The sequence below is a fragment of the Manis javanica genome, chromosome 4 (genome assembly GCF_040802235.1).
Source record: "Manis javanica isolate MJ-LG chromosome 4, MJ_LKY, whole genome shotgun sequence".
In the NCBI taxonomy this organism is placed as follows: Eukaryota; Metazoa; Chordata; class Mammalia; order Pholidota; family Manidae; genus Manis; species Manis javanica.
In genome coordinates, this window is record NC_133159.1 from 181,721,379 (window position 1) to 181,743,569 (window position 22,191).

Below are 22,191 nucleotides of genomic sequence, written 5' to 3' on the forward strand. Positions count from 1 at the left end.
AGGTGCCAACCGTCCTCTCCACCCCCAGAAAGAAATGAGGGGCCTCCCCTGCCCCGAGTATCCCAGAGGGCCCACAGTCAGCTCGGGCACCGGGTAGGCAGCAGGCACCACCCCATGCCCGAGTGGGGAGCAGGCTGGAGCAGTCCACTGCAGCCTGTGGGGCCCTTTGCTGCTGGTCACTTGCCTGGCCTCCAGGCTGACAAGGCTGGGTGGCCCCTGAGTCTGGGACCTGTGCTGATCACCCCGCCGCTCCCCAAGGGAGTAGGAGCTAACAGCCACCCCCTGCCCACAGTGGCTCCATGAACCAGTTCACGGCCATCTACAGCGGCAGCGGCGAGCTCGTCAACAGCATCAAATACTATGATGGCTTCATGGGCCAGCGGGTCGGCGCCATCAGCTGCCTGGCCTTCCACCCGCACTGGGTCTGTCTGCTGGGCTGGGCGTGGGTGCAGGGTAGTGGCCCCCAGGGTAGGGCTGGTCCGGGGCCTCTCCCAACCTCCACCCCAAAGGCTACCACTGGAGAGACCCTAGGTGTGTGGGACACGTACATGTCCTCCCTGTCCTTAATTTAAGCACAGCAGCCTAGGTGGCTGTGGGCTGGTGCATTTTAAATGTGGATTTGGCCAGCCTGCCTTCTGCGGCAGGGCCTCCACAGGGCATTCGGCTCCCCGGGACCCAATCACGGAGGGAGAAAACCAGGGAACCATGGGTAGCATCGAGTTCTGGGGTGGACCGGAGTGCCAGCTCTGCGGGGAGCCGCTGCCCACCTGCCCAGCAGGGGCGGGAGCTCCGGGCCGCGGCTCCGCCACTCACCAGCCCTCTCGCCCGCAGCCGCACCTGGCCGTGGGGAGCAACGACTACTACATCTCCGTGTACTCTGTGGAGAAGCGCGTCAGATAGCGGGCACCCCAGACCACCGCCACCGTGTACATAGTGGGCCCGCCACGCTGCCCAGGGCCCGAGGACGCCCCGCCATCTGTCTGTCTGTCTGCGCTGTCCCGCCCAGGAGCCAGGGCAGGAGCTCCAAGGGTCCCGGGTGTGACAGTTGCTTCTCTGCTGAGACACAGCTTCGGGGCCGGAGGACATAGTCCCAGTGCCCCTCCCACCGTCTTTTTCTCCTGAGGTCCTTAAAAGGGGGAAACACTCCTTTTATTTCCCCAGTGATCCAAGCATTAGCTCCATAGAAGCTCCGAGACGGAGCCACCGGACCACGTGGAGGTGCAGCCGGCTCGTGGGGAAGGAGGCAACTGGGCACCCGTGCCGCCAAACCACGGCTTGCCCGCCCCCCACGGCACGACTTTGGATTCGAGCGTCGGCCCCTCTTACCCCAGATCCACTACCAGCCGGGGCCTGGGGCTTTGGGCAGGTGAGGCTGGCCTGTGGCTGTCTGGCCGCTGCCTGTGGCCACAGGGCTCACTCTCCACAGGGCTCCTCCGCAGCCCCACAGCCTCCCCCGTTCCCGTACAGTGGAGCGCACACTGGTGTGCCCCATGGCCTCCCCGCCTGTGCTTGCACATGCGTCACACGTGTGCCATGTGGAGAGCAGGTGAGCCCGAAAGCACCTGTGGGTAACCTTGGCCATGTCCAGCCCTGTGCCCCACACACTGTGCAGCTCACGTTTGGGTCTCATGAGCGACACAGGAGAGTTCCTGGCGGTGGCTTTAGCGATGTTGGGCATCAGTATGTGCCAGTGTGCGGCGGGGGGGGGGGCCGGAATAGGCCGGCCCCAGGAGGGGCTGCAGAGCGTGCTGAGCCAGCACAGACAGGCCTCTTGGGAAACAAAACACAACCACAATTATGATATTTTAAAAAGCATTTTTCATTTTCCTTGGGAATCAGGACTATTCAGGTAACTGAGTGAGCTGCTTACCTGGTTCTCCTGACAACGGGCTGGGCAGAGGGCTGTGGGAGAGCGGACCCCACGCTGCAGGTGGCGCCCCATCCCATGCATGGCCACAGGGGGCGCGGCCTGGCCAACAGGCAGGAATCTGCATGGGTAGATGCACGGGACGTCCGTGCCCCCAGCCAGGAGGACCCTGGGCCAGATTCCAGCCCCACCGTTCTGGGTGAGCAGGTGGCTGGGGCCAGGAAGGCCACGGAGAGCCTGGCTCCCCCAGCCGCCTGCCGGCCCCGCCCTGCGGGCCAGGCGGACGCCAGAATCTTCCTGAAGCTGAACCCCACCCAGGCACTAAGAGCGTCCGACCCACACCCAGCTGACTCGCGGAGTGACTCACTCCATGCTCTAAGTTCATGTGCGATTCCGTTTGCTTTGAGACCAGCCCGCAACGAGGCTGTGTCTTCACAGATCCGATGCGAAGATCCAATCATGAGGTTGACTGAGGCTCGAGAGAGCACGGCCTAAAGATTCACTTATATCTATTTATTTTACAAAATAATAATTGAAAAAGACAAGGCAACACGGGATTGTGATGTGAAAGCAGGAACAATGACAGACGAGCTGTTAATAAATTACACAAATGCGGAGCTGACTGTCCAACAGCTTTGTTTTAGGAACCAGCACAGGCCTCATGCCCCATGTGCACAGCAAGGGGCTCCACGCGGGCCCACCTGGTGCGCTTGGCAAGGACAGGCCTCCATCCTCAGGTGCCACCCCCACCCTGTGACTTAGTTGGTCTGAGAAAAGGCCTTCAACTGGGGGTCAAACCTACACAGCGAAAGAGCCCAGACAGGACTCCCGCTGCTGCTGCTTAAGTGACACGCGCCGCCTCACCTTTGGAGGTCGGACGCGAGCCTCCGTGGGGCCGGCTGTGGGCGTCCCGCCCTGGGTCAGGTCTGCCTCCCCAGCGTCTGCAGCTTCCTGGGGCCCCTTTCCCATCTGCAAAGGCAGTGCAAGGCTCACTCTGACCCCGGCCTGGGAAGGGGCTGTGTGGCCCACCTGGTGGCCTTCAGGACTGTGTGTCCTGAGCAGGACTCCTACCTTCCTGCTGCACAGTCCCTCCCGCCGTTTCTGAAAGGGCTTGTTTCGTGGCGGGACTCTGCAGCCCTGGGCCCCACCAACCTCACGACGCTTCCCGAAGAGGGTGGGAATGTTTCCGAAGACACTGGCCGGGGGAGATGAGGGCCCTGGATCATTCCTTGGGGGTGTGGCTTCCTGGAGAGGGCCTGGGGACAGGTGCCCGTCACCCTCCTGAAACGGAAATGGGTCCCAGGCATTAAGTGACTCGCACAAAGACATACACATTGGGTAGTGGCAGGAACTGGGATCCCAGCTCAGGCCTCTGGACCCCAAGGTCCTGCACAAAGACCTCCATCCCCCAGGGGGGTGCCGGGCAGGCAGCTCCTGAGGAAATGGCAATGCAAACCTAGAGGAAGTGGGCCGGTCTCAGGAATGTCGCCGGTGCTGTGGCGCATGACAGGGAGATGCCACGTACACGTCCCGAGGCTGGTGGGCGCTTGGCGGGTGGTTCCAGCAGAAACACAGGCATCGGGGCTGCACAGGGCCTGGCCCCCAGCAAAGGCAGGAAGGCCGTGGAGGTGCCAGACAGTGTCCCCAGGTGCGCAGGAACTGTCCCGGCTGCAGGATGGGGGGTGGTCACCAGGGCTTGCGTGTGGAGGCCAGTGCACTGTTGGGGCCTCGGTGGACAGGCGGCATCAGGGGACAGACAGGGCCGGGGCTTGGGAACCGCACGGGCCTCTCCCCCTGGGTCCCCATGTTAACGAGCCCCAGGTCAGCCTCTGTGGCTGCAGCAGCAACCGTCCCAGCCACGTGGGCCAGGAAACAAATCACTGTCCCGGCTCAAGGGGAACCCAGGAGGTGCCACCAGGCTACACCAGGATTCGCAAGTTCCTGATGAGGCGCCAGCAAAGGAGCTGTGGCCTGGCATTCCGACTTCTAGAATGTGTCATCCAACTTAGCTCGTGGCCCCTCCTCCCCTTCAAAGCTGGCGATGCCAGGTGGGGTGCTCACAGCCCATACCGGGGCTGACTCTCTGCCTGTTGCCCTTTAAGGACCTTACGACAACCCAGGGCCGTGCACGATCCATCCTGACCAGTGTCACTGGTGCACAGGCCCGCTGCATCAGCCGCCCCTGCCCCCTTTGCTATGTGACCGCGCTCAGTCGCAGCTCCCAGGATTAGGGCTTGGGCATTTTGGGGGCTTTATTCTGCCAAGCACTCCCTCTGTCTACAAGGCACAGGAAAAAGACCTCCCACAAAGCAGGGTCCCAAATGCCCATGGGGTGGGGTCCTCAGCCAAACCACGGTTGGTGGGCCAAGCGACAGAAGACAGCTACCAGGGTCTGGGTGTGGGGCGGAGTGGGGAGGGCATGCTGCACCGCGGCTCCGCTGCCAGCCCACTCCAAGGTGGGGAGGGGAGCTGTCGCTATGGAAACCGGGGGTCTGAATGGCTGGCTGGAAGTCCTGGATAAATTGGGTCTGTTTTAAACAAGAAGGATGCCCAGCATTTACGCGACTGTGCCCGACAGAGTCGGCAGAGAGGGTAATATTATTCCTATCACCATCAATTTTTCTGTCACCAGGACTAGAGTACAAATAAGTGCTCATAAAAATGAAAAATGTACACGTGGTGGGAGCAGGCTGTCAGGGAGACGCCAGGGGCCACACCAGGCCAACTTGCCTCCAGGACTGTCCCTGCACCCCCGCTAAGGGGCAGGAGGAAGCCCAGCACCCCACAGGGATGGCATGGGGAGGGGCAGCCACTGCCTTGCAAGGGGGCATCAGACTGGACTGCTGAGAGGCCCCGCCCTGGGCGACCCCTGTGCCCATCTGAGGAGCCCCCAGGACTGTGCCCGCCTGGTGCTGCCATGCCCCTCAGGGCCTGGAGGCACCAGGAGTCCCGCAGCAAAGACGTGCTCCTGGTGATGCGGCCCAGCGGCCACGTGCCCCTGCGCCTGTGGGCAGGTGCCCTCCGTGGCCAGTCCAGCCTCAGCAAGGCCCGTAGAGCAAGTGCAGGAGAGGGGATGAGACAGGGCTGGGGACCACCGGGGCCCTGCTGGGTATAGGCTGCTTCTCTCAGGGAGTGGACGCAGAGGGGCCCTCGTGAGTCCTCGGTCCTGGCAGATGACCTCACAAGCGGCTGGGGCTGGTCCGCCCTCTCTCCTTCGCTCCCGCGCCAACTGTTCCTGGGTGGTGCTTGGGGCATCCCATCCACTTCTGCTCCTCAGCAGCATCGGCCAGAAGAGAGGAGGCCCCTGGGAATCAGTCCCACCCCAGGACCTGCTTCCTGGGGTGAAGGTCCCTTTTCGCTCCGCCTTGCAGGACTCAGCCTTTTCCACCTGTGAGCATGACCTTCACGACCCAAGACAGGCCAAGGATGTGCCCTGCCCTCCCCACCCACCTCCCCAGCAAGCCTGCACATCCTGGGGAGGGCTGCCTCTGAGACCCCCGCCTGCCACTCCCCGGGCCCATGGAGGGAGCCGAGGTGGGTGGCATCCCCTCTGGTCCAGTAGAACCATCCAGAACCCTGGCCATGCCACATCTTCATGAGGAGAGTTTCTTCCTTCTCTCAAGGTGTCCGGCTCCTGCCAGCCCCACCCTGTAGTCCAAACCAGCCCCTGGGCGGGTATAGCCACGTCCCTGGATGCCTGGAGGCCCAGCCCCTTCCAGGCTGTGGCCAGGAGGGTAGGGGGGTGGGTCAAGCAGTTTCTGCTGCCCCCGGGACAGGGACCCACCTCTTCATTCCTTGGGGGTGGCCACGGCTGCAGCCTCCTCTAGACATCCCAAGGCCCCAGCTGGCAGGGCCCCCACGGCCAGCGCTGGGCCTCTGTGCGCAGGGGCTGGCATCGCCAGGATCAGCAGCGTCACAGAGCAGACGCCACCCTGACAGCCAGGAGAGCCTTCGGGGCCCCGCATCCTGTCACCGCCAGGCACCAGGTGAGAGGTGGGATTTGGGAGGCAGAGGGCCGTCTCCCTGGTGCTGCAGGAGCTTCTCCTAGGCTCTCCCTTAACAGTGTTTGCCTCACCCGAGCTGGGAGGTAGGGTCACGGGGTGAGATGCAGGGGCTGGGAGGCTTCTCCCCAGAGTCTCAGCCCAAGGGGCCTCCAGCGAGTCTGGCCAGCTGGTCAGCCCAGAAAACAGCAGCCCCAGGCCCCAACAAGGCCCTACAATGTGCAGGTGAGACAAGCAATGGAGAATCCAGAGTCCAGGGGAGGAGTCGGTTCACGGACCCCCGTGCAGGCCCACTGCAGGCAGGACACCTGGAGGGACACGGGATGAGCACCAGGGCGTGCGGGGCACTGGCCAGGCTGTGTCCCAAGAAGGAGGGACCCAAGGGCTAGGGCGGCCCCCCAGCCTGCACTCTGAGCCCACTCCCCCGACGGGCAGGCCCAGACTGGGCACCTCCGGCAACCAGCAGGCTGGGAGGGGACCCCACGCACAGGTTGCGGCCCTGGGGCCCTGTGGGGAGTGATGAGCCCAGCTCCGCAGGGGAGAGCAGCAGAGGCCAGCAGTGACACAGCCAGGACACTAGGACCCATGTGGGGTTTTCTTTCTCTTCTGCTATTTACCAGACTTCGTGGACTGGGGAAAAACAACACACCAACAGTGAACATCGGGAAAGGAAATCTGGCCGATTCTATTCACAACAGCATCAAAAAGAAAAAAATACCCAGCAACAAATTTAAAAAAGGAGGTGAAAGACCTGGACACCCACTGCAAACGTAGCTGAAAGTAATCAGAGAAGAGCTATAAACAGAGACGGGAAATCATCTTCCAACAAGTGGTGCCGGGACAGCCGGACTCTGACCTCACACCATATATGGAAACAAACTCGAAATGGGTCAACAACCTCAATCTAAGAGCTAGAAACTAAGCAGAAACTATAGAACTCCTAGAAAGAACTACAAAGGAAAATCTTCCTCACCTTGAGCTTGGTAGTGGAGTTGAGATGTGACACCTGAAGTGCATCCGTTAGGAAAAAAGAGAGCAAATTGGACTTTGTAAAAATGAAGTACTTTTGTGCCTCCAAAGATGTTATCCAGAATACGAAAAAGACGATCTACAGAAGAAATTGCCAGAGAAAATACTTGCAAATGACATGGCTGATAGGGGTTTAATATCCAAGACATATAAAGAGCTCCTCAAACACAGCCACCCAAAGACAACCGGATTCAGAAATGGGCAAAGGACCCAAACAGACGTTTCTTCAAAGATGTTCAAATGGCCAGTGAGCCCATGAAAAGATGCTTGGCGTCAGTAGTCACCAGGGAGGCGCGGACCACAACACAGTGCAAGGCCCCTTCACGCCGCCTGGGGTGGCAGGAGCCGAAACAAAGAGCGTGTCAGCCAGGACGCAGTCCTCGTTGCCCAGGGGCGTGGAGAGCAGCCCAGCCGCCCCGCCAACGGCTGAGCGCGGAGTGACCCGCGATTCCGCTCCTGAGGTACACCCGAGAAGCTGCGTCCACCAGAAATCACACGTGAGCTTTCCCAGCAGCGCTGCTCACACAACCCAGAGGTGGAAACAGCCCCAAGGCCCGTGAGCGGACGGTGGGCGAGCAGTGTGGCCTGTCCACACAGCAGAGGGGATCCACCTCGAGGAGGCTCAGAGGCTCCGAGCGGATGGACGTGGAAGCACGCTGAGTCAAAGAGACCAGACAGAGGCCGCAGGGCACCCCACTGCCTCTTTACTGCGTGTCCTGCGCTGGTAACTCCAAGAAACAGGCAGGAGACGAGGGCCGGAGGAGGGGAGCGGTCACCTAATGGTGAAGGGCTGCGTGCTGCAGTGCTAGACTGTTCTGGAACTGGATGGGGCAGGGGCTGCACAGCACAGTGAATGCACTGATGCCTCAGGGCTGTTCATGTTGGGATCGCCAGTTGTTTGTGAACTTCCCTCAATTAAAAAATGGCAAAAAGCCGAAGTGACCCTGAGGACCATGGCCCAGGCTTTAACTGGGGCTCAGCTTATGGGAAACAGCATCTCTGAGTCCGTGGGGATGCAGAACTCCACAGGCACAATAAGGCCAGCACTCAGAGGATGCGAAGGGCCCAGAGATTCAGAGGGGACAGCCACGCCGGGCAGCCCCTGCCGCCAGGCACCCCCATCACCAGCTCTGAAGGAAGCTGCCTAGCTATCGGGATGGGAGCCCCACCACCACCAGCCAGCCTGGGAGAGGGTCCGGGCCCACAGGTAAGCATAGAGCGTGGAGTTTGGGGGAAGACTGTCACAACGTATTTGTCCCCATCCCCTGCTGCATGACAGTGCCACTAAACTCTGTGGGGACAGCGATGGACATACAGCAGCTGGGGGTCAGGAATCCAGAGAGGCCGGGTGGGTTGGTTCTGGTTTCTGCTATGGGGTTGCTGTCAAACCCTTGGCCAGGATGAAGGCCCCTGTGCCCATGTGATCCAGTGTCAGGAGTGCCCGGCACCATATCTGCTCTCTTCCTGTCCACTCTGAGCAGCGCTGGCCCAGGGGGTGTGGGACTGCCCGAGGGCCTTCCGGCAGCCCGGCTGCACTCTGCCCAGTTTCTGCGCCCACACACCCGTGGCTCCCCCACCGCAGGCCCCCTTCCTTCCCGGGCCTGAGGCCACTGCACAGCCCGCAGGGCCTCTCCATGGGGAGCAGCACCCTCCGTGGTCACCCACCTGCCCCGGAGGCAAGCTCTGCCCTCCCACCTTTCAGGTGAGGGTGGCCCTGTGTGCTGGTACCGCTTGCTGGGATGCCTGGTAGGTACGAAAGACGTGCTTGGTGCCTGGGAACGCGGGGTGTCTGAGGACGCGGGGTGCTTGGAGGGTGCAGTGCACCTGAGCGGGGTGTTCTGCACGCTGCACCGGCGGAGCCGCCCACGTGGGCCCAAGGCTGCCTGGCCCCAGACTGTCCTGCAGCGCCACCGCGTGGCCACCATGGGGCTTGCCCTGTGCGACAGAGGCCGCCGAGCGCGCTACGCCAGGCTTCCGGAGGGTGGGCGTCCCTGCGGCCCGCATCTGTTCTGCTCCCCGGGCCCCAGATGTGTCTCGACCTTGGACCCGCGTGGCCCAGTGCCCCGACTGGCCTGGGTCCCTAGAGGGTCACCAGCCGGCCCCGCCTTCCCCAGCTGGTCCTGGGCCCCCGACTCGCGGCCCCTCCTGGCCCCCTGCACTCGCAGCTCCCCCAGAATGCCTGCTCTGGGGGCTCCTTCCAGCCCACGCCCCAGGGTGCCCATCTGCCGTGCCCCTGGCATGTCCCCACAGTGGGCGCCACCAACATCCCTTCTGTGTCTTCAGCACCAGCACTTCCTGGGCTCGTCAGAGCTTTCAGTCTTCCAGATGTTCCTCGGCTCATCCAGCATTCTCTGCCGTTTCTGTCACTGCCTCCTTAGTCCGACCCTCAGGACCTGGCCAGGACACTGACGTGGCACCCCCTGCCCATGTGTGAAAGCTGCCCATGCCCCCAGGCCAGCCCCCAGCGCGCCCTCCCCAGCTGGGCTGCCTGCTTCTGGGGTGAACCTGGTAGTTCCAGAAGTCATTCCAGATGACAGATGGGAGGGGGAGAGCCAGGTCAGGTACCAGAGGTGCGGCGCTCGTGGTGGTGTGTGGGCCGAACTGGGAGCCCGTCCGTCAGCTGCTTGCCCAGCTCCCGGACCTCTGCACAGATTGTCTGGACACAGGGTCTTTATAGAGGCCATCGGGGTAAAGGGAGTCATTAGGGCCCTGATCCAGTATGTCCAGTGTTAGGAAAAGGGGAAATGTGACGGGGACATGCGCACACAGAGGCCACGCGAAGCTGGAGGGCAGCCAGCCTAGAAGCTCCAGCCTAGCCTGTGAGGTAGGGGTTTTCCAACATGTGAGCCGCACAGCCCAGCAGCCGGGCGCAGTCAGCGAGAACGGGCAGGTCGGGGAGGCTGCTTCCTGGACTGTCAGCAGGAGCTGCTTCCCGAACGCCAGGCTCTGGGAGCCCGAGAGCGGCTGCCAGCAGGGCTCTGGGGAACAGCGGGGTGGCTGGTCATCTCCACACGGAGGAGGTGACATGCTAAAATGATGAGCAAGAAGGGGGAGCCCTCCCACACTGCTGGTGGGACTGTGAACTGGTACAACCACTGTGGAAAGCAGTATGGAGGTTCCTCAAAAAACTAAGAGTAGAAATACCATTTGACCCAGGAATTCCACTCCTAGGAATTTACCCTAAGAATGCAGCAGCCCAGTTTGAAAAAGACAGGTGTACCCCTATGTTTATCGCAGCACTATTTACAATAGCCAAGAAATGGAAGCAACCTAAGTGTCCATCAGCAGATGAATGGATAAAGAAGATGTGGTACATATACACAATGGAATATTATTCAGCTACAAGGAGAAAACAAATCCTACCATTTGCAACAACATGGATGGAGCTGGAGGGTATTATGCTCAGTGAAATAAGCCAGGCGGAGAAAGACAAATACCAAATGATTTCACTCATATGTGGAGTATAAGAACAAAGAAAAACGGAAGGAACAAAACAGCAGCAGACTCACAGAACCCAAGAATGCACTAACAGTTACCAAAGGGAAAGGGACTGGGGAGGATGGGAGGGAAGGGAGGGATAAGGCGGGGAAAGGGACATTACGATTAGCAGACATAATGTGGGGGGAGGGGCACGGGGAAGGCAGTACAGCACAGAGAAGACAAGTAGTGACTCTATACATCTTACTACGCTGATGGACAGTGACTGTAATGGGGTATGTGGGGGGGACTTGATAATGGGGGGAATCCAGTAACCACAGTGTTCCTCATGTGACTGTATATTAATGATACCGAAATATAAATAAATAAGTAAATAAAATGACAAGCCAGGGGCTTGGGATTCGCAGTGCAGGGTAGAGTCAGAAAACACACAGGATGCCAATAAAGGAAAATCTCATTTCCTGCAGCAGGACTGTTGTATCTGCAAATCATACCCCAAGTTTTATCATGCGGTTGTAGGGTTACAGCGTAAATTGACTTCTCAGCCCCACCAGGTCAGGGCATCCATCTGTGGGGGGGTTGGCAGGACTGCCCTCGGCCCCCTCGGTAATCCCACTCGGCCTTGCCTGCCAGCAGAGGCGACTCTCCTCCCGTGGAGCCCACACCCGCAGCAGGGACCTGCTAAGGGGAGCCCCATCTCCCCATGACGCCACCCGTGACCCATCCCTGTCCCAGGCCCATAACCAGCGAGAGCCCAGCTGACTCCAGGTGAGCGGAGCTCTGCCACACCCCGTGGCCCACTCAGAGTGGAAGCCGAGCGAGGCGGCCGCTCTGGGTGGCTGGACCCGGCGCTCTGGGCCCCGCTGTTCGGTTTCATCTGACAATCGCCTCAGCAGTTTGCTCCTTCGTGCTGGAGATGGGCGAGGCGCAGCCCCCCTGAGCTGCCAGGAATTTCCTTGGCCTAATACAGAGGGAAGCCCCCGAGGGCTTAGGGAGCTAAGCACACAACCGGAATCCAGGCGCAGTCTGCTCCCTGAGGCTCCTGCGCCCTGAAGCAGCCCCTTGGCAGGGAGTCTAAGGGCCCCTGGGCGAGGACCCTGGGTCCTTGAGAAGCTCTCTGAGGTCTGCAGGCCCGGAGCAATGGTATCAAAAGTGCGTTCAAAGGTGGATCCCCTGATTTCTCCTGCAAGCCCAGAGGGCAAAGCCCAGAGATGGGGGCCGAGATTGTGAAAAGGGCAGCACACATGAGCAGAACCCCAATGGGCAGAGCTGGAGGGCCTCTGGCATCAGCCAGCGGGTCGCATGCCCCAGGAATGGAAGTGATGGTCTCGGAAAGCTTGGGTTGGCCCTTAAGAAAAGCCCCAGATCTGGCAGCAGAGGTATGACGTGAGGCACCTGACAGAGGCATGCCCGCCCTCCACCCGAGGCTGAGCCACCCTCCTTCAGTGCCCAACCACTGCATGTGTTCCAGTCACCGAGCAAACACCCTCAGGCTTCCAGGCATGAGAGCCACCCTTCACCCAGCTTACAGATCCACAGCTGAGCTGGCGGGAAGGCTTCGCTGCCGACTGACGGCAGCGGGGGTGCCCACCAGTGGGGACCAGACCTCGCTTTCCAGGACCATGTGCTCACATGGCTGGCAAGTGGTGCTGACTGGCAGTTCCCCTGCACACAGGCCTGTCCAGGGTGCCTCTGACTTGGCAGCTGAGTTCCAAAAGGGAGCCTCTCACCTCTTCTGATGGGGTCTGGGAAGTCCCAGAGCACCACTGCTGCCTGAGGGATCCGCGCCTCTGGCCAGCTGCTGGTGGCGAGCCAGACCCTTCAGGCGTTTCCCAGCTGCCAGCTCGCTCAGTGGTGGTTTCATCAGGGCAATGTGGGCACCGCAGGCAAAGCCCAGCAGAGGAAGGGGCTTCCTTTTCTGGCTCCAGCTTGCTTTGCTTTTGTCGTCTTCAGCGCAGCCGCCGGTCCACCAGCTTGCAGGAGACGTTTCAGTGACATGGCCGCCACTGCGGGCTGCTCCCTGCAGACCTCCTGTCTGTCCCACGCCCCAGCAAGCTTCCCAGGCCCTGGGGGCAGTTCCTGTGGCCTCCGTGGATCCCGTCGTGGGTTTCCTGGCCAACTGGTGGGCTCTCTTGCAGGCCAATTCTCATCACACTTCTGGAACCCACCTTCAATCCAGGCGCAAAGTCCGAGGGAAGCCACACCCTCTTCAGCCAAGTGTGGACCTAACGGGCAGGCAGCTAGGTCACCCTGCTGCACAGAGGACACCCGCAGGGGTCTCTGGCTAATCAACATGTCCAGAATGAAATACACAGTCAGCCGCCCCAGAATAGTGCCTGCCCTGAACAACAGCAAGAGGGCTGGTGGCCCAGAGCCGAGTGAGCCAGCACAGTGGAGGTGACGGCCTGCCTGGCCCCTACTGCCTGCTCAGCAGGCCCACATGTGATGTCTGTGGCCTCAGGGACAGAAACCACACATGGGCTTCCTTTCACCAAGGCTACCTGGCCACTGTGACTTCTGGTCAACAGCACTGAACCCCCCAAATGGCACCCGAATCGCAGCCTGGTGAATTGGGACCCCCATCATAGGGCAGTGACATGTCCCCAGGGGAATAGACACTTGCTCTAGACATGGATCTGCCTTCCTGCCCACAGCGCATCTACAGGCTGGTGTCCCCACAACACTGCTTCTGACCAAGGAAGGGGCAGCCCACAGGGTGGCATTCACCCCGTACCCACAGCCTGGGAGCCACTGCAGACTTGGGATCAGCTGGGGTGGCCGACAGGCTGGGAGCTATCGTGTGAGATGTGGCAGACACCACCACCAGAGACCCCCAGCCAGGACGTGCAGGTGAGAGCCAGGGCTATCCTGTAACCCCAGTGCCCCGGGAATGTTTCTTACCCCACGGGAGCCTCGTGCTTCTGCAGGGGCCACGCTGGGCAAATCCGGGCACTGACTGGCAGGCCAGGGGAGCCAGGGAAGGCAGTGGGAAGAAGACGTCATGGTAGCATTTCAGCAGACACTTTTAAGCCCAAAAGGTCGTGCATAACATCACTAACTGCAGCATTTTGCGGTCAGCACTGGAGGGAGCAGAGGGCTGACCGGACCAAGATCTCTGACCTGAGGAGGCTGTCCACCCAGCTAACTTGCAAGGATCCCTCCTAAATAGGAGATTGGAATTTTAGTCTTCATCTGCACATGTGGGGACATTCTGGGAATGCACGTGAAATATGTCGTTTGGAACATTGCAGGCCCCACCGTCAGTGTATTCGTGCCACCGTCGCATAGGCCTTGGGGTCAGCGGATTCGAACCTGCCCTCGCCGCGCGGATCGCGTTCTGCGGCGCCTGGCTCCGTGCGGCCGCCGTAGCGGGGCGGGTCCGGACTACGGCGGCCGCGAGGGCGTGAGGCTGGGGCCGCTGCCGGGGCGGCGGTGGGCCGGGCGCCATGGGCAACCTGTTCGGCCGCAAAAAGCAGAGCCGGGTCACGGAGCAGGACAAGGCCATCCTGGTGAGCGGCGGCGGGACGCGGGCACAGCCGGTCGGAGCCCGGCCACGGGCGGGCGGGCGGCGCTCCGCGAACCCGGCTCGTTCGGCCCCCGCGGGCCGCGGGCTCCCGGCGCGGAGGTGACCCCGGGACTCCGGCCTCGGAGGCGGCCCCTCCTGGCCCGGCGGCGAGCCCCAGCCCCGCGCCGCCCGCGTCCTGCTCCGCCCGGGAGGCGGCCCGTCTGTGCGGCTGCCTCCGGCCGGAGGCCCGGGGACGGGACGGCCGCGCGACGAGGCCCTGTCCCCGCCCCCAGAGCCGGGGGCTTGGAGCGGCCGAGGCCCTGGTCCCCGGAACCCCGTGGCCTGTGAGCGGGCGGGGCCCCCCGGGCGCTGGGCGCTGCGCCCCCCCCGGCCCGCCGTTGCTGGGGAGGGTTTCTGATGATGTTCCTACCTGTACGTTCGAGTGTCTTTTCCGGGGACCCCGGCAGGAACGTTAGCTTCGGCGGAAGCGCCCTGAGAGATGGCACGTGAGAGAACTCCGTGCGCGTGGGGAGGAGAAGGCGCCCTCGACCAGAGCAGGGCTTACGCCGCCGAAGCCCCCCTTCCTGCTTTTCCGCAACAAGAGCATGTTGCTTCTGTCCTGAGAAACGAATTCAAATGGCGGGTGTTCTGCGGTTTTTCACTTCGGCTCCTGCGGCCGCAGGTTACGAAAGGCTCCTGACTGAAGGTCCCCGGATGAGGAGCACCAGGCGCGCCCGTCGCTGGGGAGCCCGGCCCTGGTTGCGGACCCGCGGGAAGACGGGGCTCAGCCCTGGGGAGGGAGGCCGTTGGTGGATGCGAAGGACGGCAGGGCCCCGCCCGCCCCCAGCCCGGGGCTGACAGCGCCTCTGGCCCCGCGGGAAGCCCCGGGGTGATTCTCGCCTCCCTCCAGGAGCTCGGCTTTGGGGTTCTCCTCGGCTAGGTCTTTCTCCCTGCAGAGGATTCCCTTTGGTGGGGTCAGAACAGGAATAACATGGTTTAGAACAACTTATTGCTGGTGCTTTGCTAGGATGAAAAGCTTGGTCCGAGAACCCCTAAGCCCCAGTGTGCGGTCCTGTCACCTCCGCCCCCGCAGAGGGCAGCCCGGCCCGACCTGCCTTCTGCTGGCCCCTCTCTATGCTCTGTACCCAGCCGGCCAGGATCATTGCCAGGGAGGGGGCCACGGCCCGGTGGCAGCCAGAGCTGGGAAGACCCAGCACATGGGCCAGCCCCAGGGTCCCCGGGCCATGGAGCTGGGAGAGTGGGTGCCACCCATTGTCCCAAGGAGAGGACACACAGCTGTCACCAAGGCTAACCCACAGGCCATTTGCTGTGCTGGGGCAGACCCCGCCCAGCGTGGTGTGGGGGCCCTCAAACAGCGCCGACCACAGCTGCACCAGGGGGTGGTGCCGTGCTGTGCTGGGTCTTTCGAATGTGCACCCCTTGACGCAGTTCGCGCAGTAATTGGCCCTAAAGACAGGATCCTACAGGTGAGGAGTGCCCTGTGCCTGCCCCGTTCCCACTGCATCATCTGAAATGGTGAAATTGGGAAGAAACATGAATGGCTTAAGCAAGGGTCGACTGAGGCATGTGAATGGCACACACACTTCCTGGGGCAGCACACAAGGCCCGGGGCTCTCGCCACGTGCAGCCGCGCCACTCACATGTGCACCTGGTGCCCGCTTGGACACCACGATAATGACCGGAGCAAGGGAGCTAAACACATGAAGAACATGGCTGAAGCCCATAGAGGCCATGGCCGGGAGGGAAGGCCCCAGACCCGAGCCACTCTGGGGTGACTGTCACCAGCAGCCTGTTCTCCCTGAACCTCGGAGGCAGGGGCTTCAACCCCTGACCCTCCCCCAGGGCACCCACTCCTCACAGACATGGGCAGGCCCGCTCTGGTGGGCGTCGTTGGCATTGCAGGGAATGCGCAGCATCCCTGGGCCCACCAGATGCCATGGCACCCCCAGTTGTGACAGCCAGTGACGCCTCCCCACATTTTGCTCCACGTGCCCTGGGGTCAATCTCATTCGCACTGAGAACTCAGTTTCAAGGGTGTGCGTCCACGGGCAGCAGTTGGCAGCCTGGCTGGCGAGGGGGCCTCTGATGAGCCCATCGCCTCCAGACGGGCTGGGCTGGCATGCCGGCCGGGCTGGCGAGGGGCCCGCACTGCGTCGGCTCGCTGCTGACCCGCAGCCGCCTCTCTCGCAGCACCTGAAGCAGCAGCGGGACAAGCTGAAGCAGTACCAGAGGAGGGTCTCCCAGCAGCTGGAGCGGGAGCGGGAGATCGCCCGGCAGCTCCTGCGGGAGGGCAGGAAGGAGTGAGTGGCCCAGGCAGGCCAGGCGGGGGCCGGGGTGGGCCGGGCCAGCCAGCGGGCGTGCTGCTGCGTCACCACTCGGGTTCCCTCTGCAGACGGGCCAAACTGCTGCTCAAGAAAAAGCGGTACCGGGAGCAGCTTCTGGACAAGACAGAAAACCAGATCACCAGCCTGGAGGCCATGGTGGGCAGTGTGGGGGGAGGCCGGGCGGCTTAGCAGCGTAGGAGCCCCCCAGAGTGCTGAGAGAATCGGCTTCCTTCCTTGACTCTCAGCTGCGGGCTGAGGAGTGGGCCACGCCGGACGATACAGGAGAATCTGACGGGAACCTGCCAGCCTTAGGGGCTGCCAGCCCTTGGCTCTTGCAGGATCGTGGCCGGGGAGCTGGGCTGCTGGGGGCTGAGGGCAGGCAGGGTCTGCTCGGTGCCCGAGGGGTGCCAGCAGTCATGGCAGGCTTCCAGAGCATGCCTGGCGTCCGGGCCCACGTCTGCTCCTGCCATCTTGCTGACCAGAGCCGCTCCTGAGCTGTTGGCCGTGCCAAGTTCCCTCCCGCCGCTTGTCAGGTCCCAGTAGTGGTGAGGGCAGTGGGGCAGGGTGGGAGGAGGGAGGGCACAGGACAGCCCGGGACCCAGAGCACCGGCCCCGGATCCTGGCGGTGGGTGCGGTGAGCCCTGACCATTGCAGTCTCGTTGGTCCACCCCAGGTCCAGAGTATCGAGTTCACCCAGATTGAAATGAAGGTGATGGAGGGACTGCAGCTGGGAAACGAGTGTCTGAATAAGATGCACCAGGTAGGTGCTCATGGGCCTGGGGCCGCGAGGCCAGTGGGGCAGGAAGGCTTGTTCCTGAGGCCGTGCCTGCGTCCAGCCTGTCGCCCAGCAGGTGTTTGTGCTGGACAGGAGCATGGGAAGCCGGTCACTTCTGGGGAAGGGTGACAGTCTAGCAGGACAGACACAGGGAAGTTGACCTGAAAGTGGGGTGATGGGAACACACTATAAGTTGGGTCCACAGGTGCTAACGTGATGACAGAGTCTGGTTAGGGTGGGGGACGATGTGGTGAACTGGTTGGGAGGGCTTCCTGGTAGAGGCGAACACAGCCTATTTCAGGATGCAACGATCACAGGAGCACGGAGGTGGACAATGAAAGGGGAGGTGAGCCATGCACAGGGCCACTCTGTCACTCCCAGTGAGTGGCCCACGCTGCATCCCTGAGTGTCCCATGTGGCAGTATATCTGCCAGTCAAGAAAACCCCAAAAAATCAAGTTGCCTGTCCAGAGGAAGTTTTATACTTTTTATTTATTTTTACCTGAAACTGCTCAGGTTGTTTTGGGTGCCAGGCGGTGTGGTGACAAGGGCCAGCAGGAGCCAAGGAGTGCAGGGGACGGGCCCTGCCTGGGGCACAGCCATCAGAGAGGTGTCGTTCCCGCTTGGCCCGGCTTCGCCTCAGCAGGAACGGGGGCAAGGCCTGCCCGGGTGCCTCTATTATCTGCCTCCCTGACGAGGCCCAAATGCTTTTACCTGGTCAGGTGATGTCCCTGGAGGAAGTGGAGCGGATACTGGACGAGACCCAGGAGGCCGTGGAGTACCAGCGGGTAGGTGCCCGCACCGTCCCCCAGCCAGCGGGTGGCCGCCAGCCACCCCCGAGGGTCCAAGGCACCGTGTCTCCCTCCTTCCCCTCGGGGCCGCCTCTCCCTGCCCAGCCCAGCCGCGCTCTCCACCTCAGCTCTTCCTTCCGCAGCAAATAGACGAGCTGTTGGCAGGAAGCCTCACCCAGGAGGATGAGGACGCCATCCTGGAGGAGCTGAACACAATCGCCCAGGTAACGGCCCCCCGGCGCTGAGCCCAGCCATGCAGGTAGCAGCAGGACCTCCAAGACCGAGCAGTCGCTCCGCCGGCCCCCCGAGGCCCACCGTTGAGCTCCCAGGCCGTGGCGAGGGCATGGCCGGGGTCTCACCTGGGCACAGGCCTGGTTTGCTGCGGGTCTCCCTGAAGTGATGGTCGTTTGTGCTAAACTGACTGTTTTCCATGCCCAGTGGGCTGACATGGCCTGGAAAGGGCTGTGAGCGTGCAGCCCACCCAGGAGCACTGCAGGCGGGCGGGCGGGCGGCCTGCGCCTGTGGAATGCCGGCCCTCCCAGCCCCTCGGCTCCAGCCTCCCCGAGCACAGTGTGCGGTTTTTAGATCAGACAGGTGCTCCTTCCCCGTCGTGGCTGCCACCCTCCGTGGTGCACAGGCTTGCACACATGGTCCTGCTGGGCTGTCACGTCCAGTCCTGTGTCTGTTTGCTCCCTGGCCGAGGCTGTCCCTGTCTCTGGGCCACTGCCACATTCCTGCTGGGCCCCCCAGCTGCAGGCTGGGCCAGGAGGAGCGGGCACCGAGTGCTGCTGCCCACCGCTCTTCGGTAGCTCCCACGCAGCTGTCTGCTGACCCGCTTCCTCCCGAGGGCCAAGCGCCTGTGTGCTGTCAGGGAAGGGCAGTGGGGAGCTAAGGCGCCGTGCGTAGCCCAGGAGGCGGCTGCACTCGCTGGGACGGCCAGACCCGCCTCGGCCCCCCCAAGGGGCCACTGCAGGAGGCCGTCGCAGAGGCGCCACAGGGGCTTCTGGACCTGGATGCCAGAAGGACCTGGGCGCTGCCCTCGTGTGGCCCAGACTCTGAGCCGGGGCCTCCAGGGAAACCACGGATCGTGGCCACTGGGCCCCTTAGGTGGCTTGAGTCTCAGAGATGCTGGCAGCAGGAGGATGCCCTCGGGGCATCACACAGGAAGGCTCTTGTTCATCTAAAATCCTGCTGAGTGTCCCCCCTCCCTCCAGGGAGGCCAAGAGAGCCTCGGGGCTGCACCTCACTGCCCCCGCCCTCCGTTTTTACAGGAGCAAGTACAGCTGCCGGACGTCCCTTCAGAGCCCCTTCCGGAGAAGAAGCCAGGTACCCCCGCATTCTGTCCTTGGGCAGCAGCGGGTCCTAGCACAGAGCAGGCGCCGGGGCCGTGGGGTCCTGCCCTCTCTGCTCGGCAGAGGCTGGCTCCCACCTTCCCAAGGCAGTTTGCAAGCTTCCGGGCACCAGCTCAGGCAGAGCGCGGGGCCTCGCCCTGGGGGTGGGCCTGGCTTTTGGGGGGGTAAGTGGGAGGGGTGAGTTACCTCGTGAGAGGCATGCCCACAGTCAGAGCCGGGAAAAGGCCAGCCAGCTCCCACCCAGGACCCGCTGTCCTGTAAGCATCCCAGCCCTGGGACGGCTGTCCCCTGGCATCCCCTGACACCTGCCCTCAGAAGTGCCCCACTGCCACCCGGACCGTCCCCTATAACCCCCTCCTGTTCCATCTGCCCCATCCCCACGTTGCCTCCCTCCTGAGGCCTCGTCCACCCGAGCGTGGGGCCCAGGTGCGCCCCATTTGGCAGCCCCACCTGGCTTTCGGGTGTGACTGGCCTCGGCCGGCGCTGCGCGGGGCCCTCCCCACACACGGAGCCTGAGACCGGCTCCTCGCCACCCCTGCCATCCTCTGGTGGCTCTTCTGCTCTCAGCAAACCTGTCTTTGTTTCTTCCACAGACAAAGTCCCCGTCAAGGCCAGGCCCAGACAGGCGGACCCAGTAGCAGCCTCGTAACCCTACCCCCTCGCATGGGACGGGCCAGGGCTCCCCAGGGACCAGCCACAGAGAGCGTGGGTGTGGCCAGCCCTGCCCGGGCTCCCAAGTGGCCTGTGCCAGCCCAGGTGCCTGTGGAACAGCACCGCGCGTGGGGTCTGCTGTCGGGACCACTCAGAGCATTTCCCGGGCACTGCCATGCTCTCATTTCTGGACCAGAAGGCAGCATTCAGACCCTTCAGCCAAACAGCTTCTGAAGCTGTGCCCCCACAGGGCTGCAGCCAGGCCCTGTGGGCCTGGTGCCAGCCACACTCCCAGCCCGGACCGGCAGGGCTGCACGGGCCACCTTCAGCTCAGCTTCCTCTCCTGTGGCACTTCAGGCCCAGGGTCCCCTCGCTTCCCTCGTACACTTCTGCTCCCGTCAGCTGGCAGGGGCTTCGGTTAAAGGGCCCGGCTTGGCCTGGCCTCCTGACGTGCCCAGTTTCCACGTACATTCAGGGGTGGCAACCTCTGCTGCTGTGTTCGCTTCTGGGAGTGGTGGGCCAGGAGGGGCGCATCCTCCTGGGTTGACGACTACAGGAGCCCTGACCACCCCTCATCACTTGTGGGTCCCATACAGGGAGGCTCGGCCCTGCTGAGGAGGGGCTTCCGGGACAGCCAGCAGGCCCCGTTCAGCCGTGGGACACTCTCCAGCTGGGCTTGAGCTGTCAGAGACTCAGGACTCCCCTGGCCTGCCAGCTCTGAGCCGCCAGCACAAGGCAGAGGCTGCAGAGGCTGGGCATGGCCTCCGTGGTGCACGGTTCCTTCTGGACTTGGTCTCGCTGGGACCTCACTCCCAGCAGGAGCACAGGGGCCCTCCTGGCCTCCAGGCTGTCGGCCATATATTAAAGTCAACGCCATTCCTCTGCCTCGTGGGTCTGTGGGGGCGCCAGGGCGGGTCTAGTGTGGCCGCTCCCCTCTGGCATCCCTGAGACACGCCCCTTAGCCCTCATGGGCACCCACTCGAGGGCACCTGCACGGGCAGACCCTAGGCTGGGGACGCAGGAGCACTGGAGGCCTCGCCCTGCCTGGGTGGGCAGTCGGGCTGGGGCTCCAGCGCTGAGTGGGCCCTGGGCCCTGGCGGCCACCTCCAGGCACTGGCCCACAGCGGTACAAGGTGGCGCACTGCCCCAGCCCCTTAGAGGGGATGCCAGCGGCCGTCCCTGTTCACCTGGCTCTGTGTGACTCCTGTGGCTGGTGGCTGGCCTCAGGCCCCTCGTGGAGAGGGAGGTGTGTGGTCTGGCGCCTCTGGGGTGGGGCTGGTTTACAGCCCTGATGCCCCGGTGGAAGTCAGATGGTGGAAGTAAGAGAGGCAGGGCGTCCCACCTAAGGGGGGCTCCACACCCTCTGCCTGGAGGGCGCAGTGGGCTGAGGGTGGGGGTGGGATACAGCCCCGGTGCTGGATGGGGGTCTGGGGGCAAGCTGGGCTTGCAGGGCCTCATGCTGTGTGTGAGCACCCTCACCGGCTGCAGTGCAGTCCTCAGCCAGGAGGGGGTGCTCTGCCAGGATTTCAGGGGTTCTGCAGGAAACTGGCAGTGCCAGCGCCAGTCAGCCTGCTGGGCCTAGCCCACCTGGTGTCACTTGCTTTTGGTAACATGCCGCCATCTGTCCCCAGGACATGAGGTGGCCCTAAGGGCAGTTTGATCAACTAGGAGGATCAGGATGCCTGTCAGCAACCCTGTCCCTCCGCCCCTGGGTCCCTGACCAGGGAAGGGTGTGGAGGGCCTCCCCCCACACGTTCCCCCCGACAGCCTTCCTTGGGGGTGCACACCTGGCCACAGCCTCTCCAGATCCCACCAGCGTGGGACTCCTCTGTCGCTCCAGAACTGGGAGTTGGGAGCCGTCTGTGCAGCCTGCCCTTGGCGGCCCACCAACTGACAGTATCATGGCTGTGGCTGTGTGGCGGGTGCCACTCAGCCTGGTGAGCTCTTGGGGACCCTGAACCCTGGGACGGGGACATGGAGACCATCCCTGGGGAGCATAGGCTTCCTGGCCCTCCACTGGGGCACGGGGTTGGGGCCCCTGGTCCTCACTGTCCGGGAAGTCAGGTCACACCAGTCCGCATGTTCCTCCCATGGGCCTGGGGAGTCTCTGCCCTGGAAACCAGCGTGACCTTGAGCTGACAGCCGGACTCACGCAGTGGAGGTCGCCTGGCTCACGGGCCCCAGGGGAGAGCGAGGGTGTGTCTGTGTCTGTGTCTGTGTCTGTGTCTGTGCAGCGGCGGGGGTGAGCCCCTCCTGCCAGGATGAATCCTGGTCCTACAACAGCCACCCAACCCTGACCCGACTTCCTTCCAGTCCTGGGGCCGTGAGGACTTGTCACCACCACAAAGAGCCCACAGCAAACACTGGTGGGGACGGAGCTGGCATCCCGCCCGAGATCAGTGAGCACGGGGGCAGCTGGAGCAGCCGGAAGCCGTACA

General features: G+C 62.8%; 2 protein-coding genes and 1 long non-coding RNA gene across 12 annotated transcripts in view; 2 read left to right on the top strand and 1 right to left on the bottom strand.

Annotated features, from left to right (window-relative positions):
* RPTOR (regulatory associated protein of MTOR complex 1) overlaps positions 1 to 2,482 on the top strand; it is a 319,152-nt gene extending 316,670 nt beyond the window's left edge. For all 8 annotated transcript variants that reach the window (XM_073236061.1, XM_073236058.1, XM_073236056.1 and 5 more), the window contains 2 exons: positions 293 to 422; positions 832 to 2,482. In XM_073236061.1, the coding sequence (XP_073092162.1) occupies positions 293 to 422; positions 832 to 900 (199 nt within the window). In that variant the 3' untranslated portion in view covers positions 901 to 2,482. The remainder of the gene's footprint in view (positions 1 to 292; positions 423 to 831) is intronic.
* A 134-nt stretch (positions 2,483 to 2,616) lies between these two features.
* On the bottom strand, positions 2,617 to 14,384 carry LOC108398122 (uncharacterized). 2 transcript variants are annotated; one of them, XR_012130945.1, is made up of 4 exons: positions 14,271 to 14,384; positions 3,324 to 3,535; positions 3,020 to 3,148; positions 2,617 to 2,836 (listed from the first exon to the last, which is right to left on the bottom strand). It is a non-coding gene; the product is annotated as an uncharacterized lncRNA (long non-coding RNA). The 2 variants fall into 2 exon arrangements; XR_012130944.1 differs by having other exon boundaries at positions 2,617 to 3,148.
* CHMP6 (charged multivesicular body protein 6) lies at positions 13,688 to 20,632 on the top strand. Of its 2 annotated transcripts, none has more exons than XM_036997592.2 (8): positions 13,688 to 13,844; positions 16,052 to 16,161; positions 16,254 to 16,341; positions 16,859 to 16,945; positions 17,682 to 17,747; positions 17,894 to 17,974; positions 19,022 to 19,076; positions 19,696 to 20,632. In XM_036997592.2, the coding sequence occupies exons 1-8, from the start codon at positions 13,782 to 13,784 to the stop codon at positions 19,749 to 19,751; spliced, it is 606 nt and encodes a 201-aa protein (XP_036853487.1). In that variant the 5' UTR covers positions 13,688 to 13,781; the 3' UTR covers positions 19,752 to 20,632. The 2 variants fall into 2 exon arrangements, with proteins under 2 accessions (XP_036853487.1, XP_017517408.3); XM_017661919.3 differs by lacking the exon at positions 13,688 to 13,844 and adding an exon at positions 14,735 to 15,327.
* Positions 20,633 to 22,191: the final 1,559 nt, after the last annotated feature.

What these genes read in the sequence shown, in the direction of transcription:
- CHMP6 (XM_017661919.3), top strand. Translation starts at nt 14,869, where the DNA reads ATGAAAAGCTTGGTCCGAGAACCCCTAAGCCCCAGTGTGCGGTCCTGT. An exon ending in CTAAAGACAGGATCCTACAG is followed by an intron (nt 15,328 to 16,051) that starts GTGAGGAGTGCC and finishes CCTCTCTCGCAG; the next exon opens with CACCTGAAGCAGCAGCGGGA. An exon ending in AGCTGAACACAATCGCCCAG is followed by an intron (nt 17,975 to 19,021) that starts GTAACGGCCCCC and finishes CCGTTTTTACAG; the next exon opens with GAGCAAGTACAGCTGCCGGA.